The 10,502-nt window shown below is 42.7% G+C and overlaps 1 protein-coding gene across 1 annotated transcript; it reads left to right on the top strand.

The window, feature by feature from the left end:
• On the top strand, nt 1-6,391 carry map1lc3b (microtubule-associated protein 1 light chain 3 beta). The gene is made up of 4 exons (XM_056598977.1): nt 1-258; nt 3,123-3,178; nt 4,293-4,399; nt 4,657-6,391. The coding sequence occupies exons 1-4, from the start codon at nt 219-221 to the stop codon at nt 4,832-4,834; spliced, it is 381 nt and encodes a 126-aa protein (XP_056454952.1). The 5' UTR covers nt 1-218; the 3' UTR covers nt 4,835-6,391.
• Nucleotides 6,392-10,502: the final 4,111 nt, after the last annotated feature.

Here is a 10,502-nt window from a genome sequence, read left to right as displayed (position 1 = left end):
CCAGCTGACCAAGTTGTTGTGCTGCTGAAAGCTGGTCCTCAGACGGCAACGCGACGAGGAAGCGAAGACATCAAACGACTTTTAAAATACGCAATTTCTCACTGACCATTTTATATTTTATCAGTTTCTATTTTTAATGCGTGAGTTATTGATATATTTTCCATAATTGTACAACCAACGCTTTCTTCAACCGTATAACTTGTTGACTTTGACGCAATATGCCTTCCGAAAAAACCTTCAAACAAAGAAGGACATATGGTAGGTAATGTTTCATCAAGCCTCTTTACATCCAGCCAATGCTTTCTGCTGGGACAACATCGGTACGATATGTGTTTATTCCCTGCCGACGGTGTTACACTCTGTGTGTTGTTTATTTGAGTATTTTATATTCAACTGAGTCATGGTGTTTGCCAGGCTTGTCTGCTGGTCTGTTTACATTTTATATTAACGTATGTTGGCTACATCTTGACTTGGTAGCCTATAAAAAGTCATCCACATAGTGATTTGGTAGGCTAGGATCTCCTTGGGAACTGTTGTGTCATCGAAAACATTAAAGACACAACTTCTAAAGGATAACTGATCATAAACACATCAAAGCTTTAATCCATTTTGTTTGCACAATGTGTTATGAACGTGTGTGTATGAACGATCATCACATCGAGGTAGGTTGCATTAACGATAGGAGATGAGAGCAACAAAACTGCATTAGAGGTTGTTTTTCCGCTTCACCCCACAGGCCTCCGTATTTGTGTGGTTGGAGAAAAACAAAGTGGTGTCGAAATGCAGAGCAGGGAGAGCTGCAGGATTGGGGGATGGGACTGGCGATGGAGGGGGGGAGTACACAAGTGCTACTGGCACGAAAGCAGCATATATAGACCTAGAGTTGACATGGTTCAGGTTTGTTGCTTGAATGCATTGGTTAGGTTAGCGTAAGCCAAAGTCAGTTTGGGTATTATGTTTCGGTTTCTCATCTGCCTGCCCCAGTTGAGGAGTGGCTAAGCGGTACACAACAGAGGCAAAAAAAGTAGTACATTCGGTGCCAAAGTGTGTATATGTTTCACTTAAATATTGTCACTTGGATGGGTAGGAGAACATGTTTTTTAGGCCTACCTCCAGTTCCACAACATGACTAAGCCAACGGGTTACCAGCAATACCACACTAGGCATTACAAACTTTATAGATGCGATTAGGTTCAATATTGAAATATGAACTTCATAATTACCAAGCAGTTATGCAAACAAATATATTGATGACGTTGGAGCAATTCAAGTCTTTCCAGCCTTGCAAAAGGTGGGGATGTCATGAGACATCTGTGGAAACCACCTCGTATTCTCCTGGCTCAGTTTTTCCATGACTTCCATATTTAAATTTGACGAATGTATGGTGAGTCACACAGTGGAGCCACAAGATATGGAAAGTAGGGCAAAAAAACTATCACTATAAAGGCAAGCAAGAGATATTTTCATATTTTGACTTGTCATGGGCTGATCATCTGACAATGAGTTGATGTGGCATGTATTTTGCCATTATTGGCAAATAGGGATTCAAATGGCCGACATTTGTGTTTCATAGTATTGGAGAATAGTATTTTGTTTTTCAACTTTTCATTACATTTTATATCAACATGACAATGCAGTTATTGATGTTGTTGCACAGTTCAACCAACTAAATACTTTCTACAAGTGTAGAAACTATGTTTTATCTTTACTGTGGAATCATTTATTTAGGATTAGGTACAGATGGGCCAAATAAGGTCAAAATCCTGCCATGGGAGGGGGTTGCTGGTTGGTCAGATCGCCTTTTAATTCTACTGTAAACAAGACGTTGTGTCTATGACATTGTGCGTGGCCAAGGCTTTGGGAGTAAAGCAGTTCATATTCTGTTCAACTCCGAACAACGTAGTTTAATTTTGTGTTTTTAGGGGGAGTTAACTCAGTTCCTGCTCCTTGAAATGTAACGTGTATTATCTTGCGGTGTTGTAAGTAGACAAGAGGAACAGGGAATAGACCGTCATGGCCTAATTTGGTGCTGTTACTGCCCAAAAGGTCCACTATAGGACGTCTGAACTTTAAGAAAGCTCTGTACATATTAATTGTTACATAATGGGCAAACTCTGTGAGGTCTACCAAAGGTGCTACCTAGGATCTCTCTGACCCTAGCGATTATGGCCTGTGGGCCTGAGAGACCAATGTTGGTACCTTTACATCTGAATGAAAAAAACGTATCCGGGTTCGTCTTCTCCTGTGTACTGGAAGGTACTGCAAGTGTTGATGATGAAGTGAAGGAATTTGATTTCTCCTACAAGTTACTTATTCATTTTTATCATCTGTCTGTTTGCACTGATGTGTCAACATGTTTATTCGTTTTTATTGCTGGTTGTTAACCTGTTTTGCTAATCGAGCCTTTTAGAGCTCGTAAGTCTGCCCCTTCCGGGAGACCCCAATGGGACCTCTGGGCTAGGAAAATTTGAATTGGTTTCAATGGAGAGAAAGTAATTCTTTTCTGGTCCCAGTCTTTATATGCCCTGGATTACACTGATGTTGTGTTTTTATTTAAATTATAATTTTTCATGCAAAGAAAACAAAATAATTTTGCGAAGACTTTTGATAATGTTAGGTTTTGCCTAACATCACCCCTCGCTGCTCTCGACGTTAATGATATACGTCACCACCCCTCTGGTACAGACATGGTGATCTCTCTGCTCCACTTCTCCGCTTTTTTTCCAAGGGGAGGATAACGGCATCGAAAGAGGTGAAAACCATTATACGTCTGGGCATGTGGAGATTTTCAGTTATGCCGATGGGGAGATTGCCGGTCTTGTCCACGCCAGTCGCAGGGAGCGTGACGTCCCACACGAGACGTGTAGTCTCTCTCATTGTGTTTTCTCTACAGCCTTCAACTGAACAATTGCACAATAAACGGTCAAACTCTTGACCTTGAATTTGGATTCATATTATCATTTAAATCCACAAACAACATATGTGTTATCCAGGGCATATAAATAACTACTTTCTCTCCATTGAAATCCATTCATATTTTACAATCTCAAAGGTGGTGGACTTACGAGCTCTATTATATTAGCTAACTGCTCAATGTGATTTGTCCTGTGTTTTTCCAACAGAGCAGAGAGTGGAAGATGTGAAAATCATCCGTGAGCAGCACCCCAACAAGATCCCTGTAAGTTATGCATCCAATAACCATCAAACTGTGTTTTGTTATGTTAGACCACGGTAAGAGCCACATTACATTATAACAAACGCCAGTGTCCCAGGAATATAATATGGAGTGTCTTTTAGTCATTCTAAAACATCCAAACAGACATAGTGGCATTGACCAGCTTCGTGACCACTGACACAGAAACCCTAAAGCGCTCTGATTGGCTGGTGGTCCCTGGTACCTGTGTCAGGTTGGTCTGGGGAGTCTGCGCTTTATCAACCGGTGTCTTTTGCACCTTGGGTTACACCTGCTCAACCTGGAGATAGAATATCACTGCAGCTCTCCATCTGCTCCCCCCTCCGTGATCATGCCCCCCCCCCCCCTTCATGTTTCCCGTCTTTACTCTTGGGGGGGGGGGGGGGGGGGGGGGGGGGGGGTTTGGACCACATGGTGTTCTGCTGCTCAGTGTAATATGACTCCACTCCACTCCACAGGACACAAGCCAGAGACAACGGCCACTCCTCTGTGTAGCTATAGCCCCTCCCCCTTCTCTGTAGCTATAGCCCCTCCCCCTTCTCTGTAGCTATAGCCCTGTCCTCTTCTCTGTAGCTATAGCCCCCCCCCTCTCTGTAGCTATAGCCCCTCCCCCTTCTCTGTAGCTATAGCCCTGTCCCCTTCTGTGTAGCTATAGCCCCTCCCCCTTCTATGTAGCTATAGCTTCGCGCCCTTTTGTGTAGGTATAGCTCCAGCCCCCCTCTGGAGCCCATATCAGCCTTCTTCATCAGCATATTTGTAAAGATCTACGAAGATCCAGATCACTACACACAGACCTGTACACTGTTCTGGTTGCAGAGGTATCCATCCTCCCTAAGTTTAGCAATGCATCACCTCTCCCAACTTATCCTGGATTGGTCGAACAGGCAACCTGGGTTGGGTTTTGCTTTTCGACAGAAAAATATTTAAACGTATCGAACCCACTTCAAGACACAAACCTTATTTTTTGCTTTTTGTTTTTTACTCATTTACACATGACTGGTGCATACAACGTTCTCTTTCCAGTTGATTGATAAGACCTACTGCTATAACAAGGTTGAGAACAGCATGATAGCAATGTGTGTGTGTGTGTGTTTCCTAGGTGATTATTGAGCGGTACAAAGGAGAGAAACAGCTTCCCATCCTGGACAAGACCAAATTCCTAGTGCCGGACCATGTGAACATGAGTGAACTCATCAAGATCATCAGGTACAGTCTTCCTTCTCCCTCGTTTGTCTTTCTCTCTTTCTTCCTATCTCTTTGCCTTGCTCTCTTCCTCTGCCTTGTCTCCTGCTGCCCCCTGCAGCTGGTGTACCAGCTGACCTTCACCCAGGTCTTCCTCCTGCCCGTGTCTCCCCCCCTACAGGGGGATGACACGGGCAGGATGAAGACCTGGGTGAAGGTCAGCTGGTACACCAGCTGATCTTCACCCAGGTCTTCCTCCTGACCTTGTCTCCCCCCTGCAGGAGGCGTCTGCAGCTCAACTCCAACCAGGCCTTCTTCCTGCTGGTCAACGGACACAGCATGGTGTCTGTGTCGGCGGCCATCGCTGAGCTGTACGAGCGGGAGCGCGACCAGGACGGATTCCTCTACATGGTGTACGCCTCCCAGGAGACCTTCGGAACGACCGCCGCTGCCCAATGAACGGCTGCGGACCCGCGCCGCGACCCGGCCCCTGTGGCTGTGACAATGATGTTGATGAAGTCCCGACTCCCTCCTCCTTACGTCATTGTGTCATTCGGTAGTTCACTACGAGAAGTGGCCAATGGAGAGCTTGAAATCCCAATCTTCCACTGGTTATAATCTCGTGGGATCATTCGTTGTAGCATTGTGTTGGGCTCTGCCAGAGGGGCCGCTTGCTTCCGTCAGCGCTACAACATCTGTAAACACACATATACGTATATATATATATATATATACAGCACATACCATAGGAGATACTTGCGTTATGTCTTTCTGGGTTCCATATTTCATTGTACTCTTAGTTAAACAAGAATATGCTTGATTCAACCTCCCGGGTGACCTTGAATGATCAGGATTCAGAATAGGGATGATGACATGATAAGTAGGATCAGACAGAGATTGCCATCTTCTTCTCTGCTGCTTAATCTCCCTTCTGGGCGCTTTGTGTCTGTATGTTTGAGTTCCTACTTGGTCTATCTACGTTCCTTTGCTTGCTAATATTACACTTTGTTAAAATGAAACTGATTCTTCAGAAATAGATTTTTTTATTGGGAGATTGTGCAAAGGCATTTTTTGACAACATAAGGAGTGTCATTTTAATAGATGGTGGTTCTCAAATGCACGTAATCCCATTGAATGGCAATCCAAATGTTCTTGAACTTTCAAGCGGAGACCTAGAATGTCTGTTGTGGTCCATGTCCTCTGAGAGACATGGTCTCTACCGCAGTTCGCAGAATCAAGAGGAGAAGTGCATAAGCTACCCTATTTACGAGTAAGCGGGCATGGACAAATCAGTTGGCATGTCTGGGTCTGGATAGACTAGAGGCTTGATTAGAGGCTGTATTTACCCATCGGCCCACCTGTTAGGTAAAGATTGCGCCATAGCACTTTACATGCTTCCCTTGCTCTGCTCACTTCCCTTCACTGGTTTCTCCCTGCCATTTGGGGTTGTCGCTTTTATAATTGCAGTATTTTTATCCATTTTGTTTGTTTTTTATTTAAGCTAATTTTACTTTTATGTACTATGTGTGACTCTCGCTGTTCCATGTGGAGTGTCAAGGTGACTAGTTTGCTAGTTCTGTCTTTCTGATTACCGATTAAATGCATTATATGTAAGTAACAGACACATTCACATTTCCTTTCGATGTAGTCTCTGTGCTTGCTGTTTTAAAAACATGTGCACGTTCAACACAAACGTACACAGTAACAACGCCCAGCTTTCGTATTTATGTTTGTATTTTTTCAACAATAAAAATGAAGAGTAAAAACTGTTTGGGGTCCCTGAAAAGCATGCTGAGGATAAACCTTTAATTTGTAATGTATGGTTATCTTGAAACTACACAAGCCCTCAGTAGACTACAGCCCCCACAAAGCCACACTTCTCAATGCTCATGCAGACCCCACTCAACTGTAAAATATTGTTTATTCTTTATGGTTGTCAGATTTGTCATTTTATGGTTAACAGATACCCGATGGTCAATGTGGTTATTTTATGTACATTTTGTATTATAAATACACAATTGGTAATTATTAATATGGAAGAGATTGAGCAGGTGTAAAACATAGACTTTAGACTTGGTTCTTACTTATGACACACTGACTGCTTATTGACTATTAAGTACAATAATCATTGATCAGGGTGTTTCATGATTGTAATAGCCTCTAGGTGGAATGAAAAAATGGAAACAAAACATCCCCGAACCTGCAGAGGGGAGGAAGAGATGAATTGGATCGTGTCTCGGACACGATCCTATTCCAGCCGACAAGGAGGTGATGTAAATTAGGCCAATTAATTCATTTCAGCAGTGAGGTAACAGGCAGCAGCAGATCACGACAAACAATCAATCCAGTATTCTGAACTTCAAACAAACGGTTAGAGATAGGTAACTGTTTAAAGATAAGCCACTCAAACACATTTCCCCCGTTCCTAGCGATGTCCACATTAGATATCAGTACTGCTGGATCCAAGGTTACTACCGAGCTAAAGTTTTTCTCATATTCAGATTTAGAAAACAATTCGAGCAGCCATATGGCAAAACATGTCAGTATTTTTATGTGTTATGCTGGAAAACAGCCACAATATGGGGCTGAAACCATTGGATCCGTGGCTATAAGTAAAATGAGCTAAATCTTTTCTAAAATAAAAGACCCATCGTTATATGTAGGGGTGCGTATAAAATGGTAACTAATTGAAAAATATTCTGGCGCCCATCCCCATACAGACCAGCAGAGGGCAGCATCGCATTCCCCTGTGAGACCCTGAGTAGGGCCAAGTCACCTGACCTATCAACAAGGAGGCGCTGGAGAGTGGATTTGTTAATTCGTAAGCATGATTTCATGATTATTATTGTTAAATAATATCCATTGTTATAAGCTCTATATATATATCTTTTGTCCATCATGGATCCATCTAATGTTAATTAATGCGATTTGTAATGGGTCGGTTTGTAATGGTTCAAATTAAACATTTTATCTCTTTTCAGATTTCTTAGTAAACGTGGTCACCTTATGTTTTTAAATCTATAGCCTGTTGAAGTCCTGATTTATGTCATGACTCTGACTGATCAAAGAAGAAAACCTTTTGGGATGATTTAAAAGCATTCACTTTTGGATAGAGGAACTGAAAAAGGTGGAGGTACTCAGCCATGCTTTGGAAACGCCCCAGCTCTTTTTAATAGATTCCCACTAGTTTCAGAAATGAAAAAGATGGAGCATTGCTGCTTAGAGATACTGAGAGTCTTAAAAGTGGTAACATATTCAGTTCCCGCTTAGCTCTTTCTAAATTAAATGTGTGTGTTTACAGGAGTTTATACATTATCAAGTACAGATACGTGTTATAAACAGGCTGCAATCAACTCTGATTCCTACAGAAACAGAATGTTTAATGTGTTTAAATATCTTTTCAAAGGGGAAGTGATACATTCAGGGAATATCTTGAAAACAGGGGTTTGAGTTCTGAAGTATACACAATGGTGAAATGTGTGGCAATGCAAAATATACCTGACACTGAATCAAAAACCTTAGCATGAAATCAAACCTTCAGTGTTGGCAACAGCAGATTACAGGTATTATATTGCAGTGTTGTCAATGATGTCATCATGGCACTGCATATTTCCACCTGATGCCCTGGGCTCCTCTTCTCTGAAGCAGCAGCGACGTGGCCAGTGTAGTGCTGGTAAACCGATCTCACCACCACAATCAAACCATGGAGGGTCCTTGATGACCATGGGCCCCCCCAACAGGGAGATTTGTCAAGGCAGAGTCGATGCACACAACAACCCAGCGACGATCTGCTCATGTGAAGTCATTCCTAGCCTGTGATGGATGACCACCACTGTTCCAATGTTCTGCTCGAAGCATGGTTATGTAAAGCCCATCTGCATATCAATCATTGTGTGTGCTTGCTAGCCCAGAAAACGGTTCTTTGGAAATGTCTCTTTACATTGTCTCAGTTTGGCAAGACGCTGCGGAAACACCATGAGGAAATACACTATATTAACATACTGCTTTGAACTCCATCAGCAGAACTCGGCCATTGTATTGGTGTCTGAGTCAGACAGCTCTGCTGAAAAGCTGTCACACGCTTTTAGGACCCCGGTGTCTCTATTAAAACAACCCGCTGGGTGTATGTGCGTGTGTGTCTGCGTGTGCTTGTGCGTGTGTGTGTATGTATGTGTGTGTGTGTGTGTGTGTGTGTGTGTGTGTGTGTGTGTGTGTGTGTGTGTGTGTGTGTGTGTGTGTGTGTGTGTGTGTGTGTGTGTGTGTGCGTGTGTGTGGTGGCCATTTGAATTCCTTAGAGTAATACATGGGTAGTCTAGTGATTTGACAGCCAACTCTGTAGTAATTGTTGCATATGGGGGATGTGCTTATTACTGTCAGAGATAGTTGGCTGGATAGCAACGGCTGCACCATGCTGCCATTCTTTTTTGTGTATCTTGGATAACTTTGGGCTGTGGAATCTGCTGTGACCTAATTTGCTAAATTATGGTGACTTTTATTCTAGAATCGGTTATTGTTTTCTGTCTCACACCAATGAAATGACCAATTAATAGATAATGTGAGGGCTGTTTAAACAAAGATTAAAAGATCCTGCATATTTGGATATTCTGTCCCAAAGAAATTGGGGACCGAAATTTCCCCCCTCCTATCTACTTCCATCTTTGTTTTGGAGGTGTGTGTGTGTGTGTGTGTTTGTGTGTGTGTGTCGCATGTGGTTTATGCATGCAGATGTGTGGAAGCTTTCCTCAAGTGCTTTGTGTATCAGGTGTATTCTAGTTGTGCGTCTGAAGCCTCACTGTGGACCCGTGCCCCCTCCTCAGCCCCTCCTCACTATCCCCCCCCCCCCCCCAAACACACCGTTTCTCATCTCAGACCAGAGCGAACAGCGCCGGGCCCTCTGGTGGCAGTTGCGTTTCATCAAATGCTTTGTGCCTTTTGTTTTCTTATTCGTCTGTGGAAGATAAATGTTGTTGGGAACGAAAACCCATCAAACTGACAGAAAACCTGTGAATCAAGTCTGCTCCTCCACCTCTTCCACGGTTTGTGAGATATGAGAGGATGAGATGGGAGGGTGAGTCTGCAAATCACATGGGACACACATTCTGTCTTATGCTTGGAACCCTGGATTTGTTAAGGAGATCCTCAATCTTTTTGCAACGTTGTGTTGTTTATGGGCTCATAAAATGTAGGTGATGATGAGAAAGTGTTGCCGTGTTGGACTCAAACATTTGATAGAATGCTTCGTCGTGGCCTTTTTCGTTTCCCGATCCGGACACAAATCCATTCCAAAGTTAGTGCTTTGGAATGGATTTCAATACCCCAATTGTTTTAAGGACTCAAACTAACTAAACATAAAATGTATTAAAATAAGAGAGTTTCATATATTTATATTCATACAGTATTTATATTCAGGCTAAAACATAGAGAAATAGTGTGGTCTGTCTATGTTAATATAATTGTGTCTTGTAAGCCCTTGTGGGCTGGGCATGCTAATGCATGACACAATAATAAAAAAAATCATTAATTCATTCAGTATGAAGGACACATGGTTCACCGTTTGTCTTTGCTACTTGTTTTCTCCTGTTGCACTGTGGCTTTAGTGGGTCTGCCAGAAGAAGGACATCCGGTCTTTTTCACATCAAAAGCTGTCTGATTATGGCACCTCATATATTACTGTGATACATGTTAATTCCCGGAGGTCATTTACATTCCTCTTTTTCTTAGACGTTAAGGTTTGACAACATAACCCTTTATATCAAATAATAATATGACTCTAGGAAAACAACCCATACTCAAATCAACAACACGCACTCCCTGGTAGTTAGATATCTGCAATGGGCACCATCCACCATTTGGTTAAGAGCCAGGGGCGTTTCTAGGTGTGCCCTTGGGTGGCACGTGCCCCCAAAACATGTTGTTTGGCCACCTGGAGTTGGTTGGATTTTATGTTGTCAATCAAAATCGTACAGACAGCAGTTGTATTTTAAGTACGTTCTTTCATTTAATTCTTTATTGTCCCTTCTGTTTGTAGACAGATAATGGGATGCGATATTTGTCAAGTTAATTGTACAGTTTTGTGCTCCGTTGCCTCATAAATCGGGATTGGCAGATGTATCCACAGATGCTGTGA

The sequence above is a fragment of the Gadus chalcogrammus genome, chromosome 9, assembly GCF_026213295.1.
Source record: "Gadus chalcogrammus isolate NIFS_2021 chromosome 9, NIFS_Gcha_1.0, whole genome shotgun sequence".
In the NCBI taxonomy this organism is placed as follows: Eukaryota; Metazoa; Chordata; class Actinopteri; order Gadiformes; family Gadidae; genus Gadus; species Gadus chalcogrammus.
The sequence above is the reverse complement of the archived record's forward strand: the minus strand, read 5'-3'. Positions and strand labels throughout refer to the sequence as shown.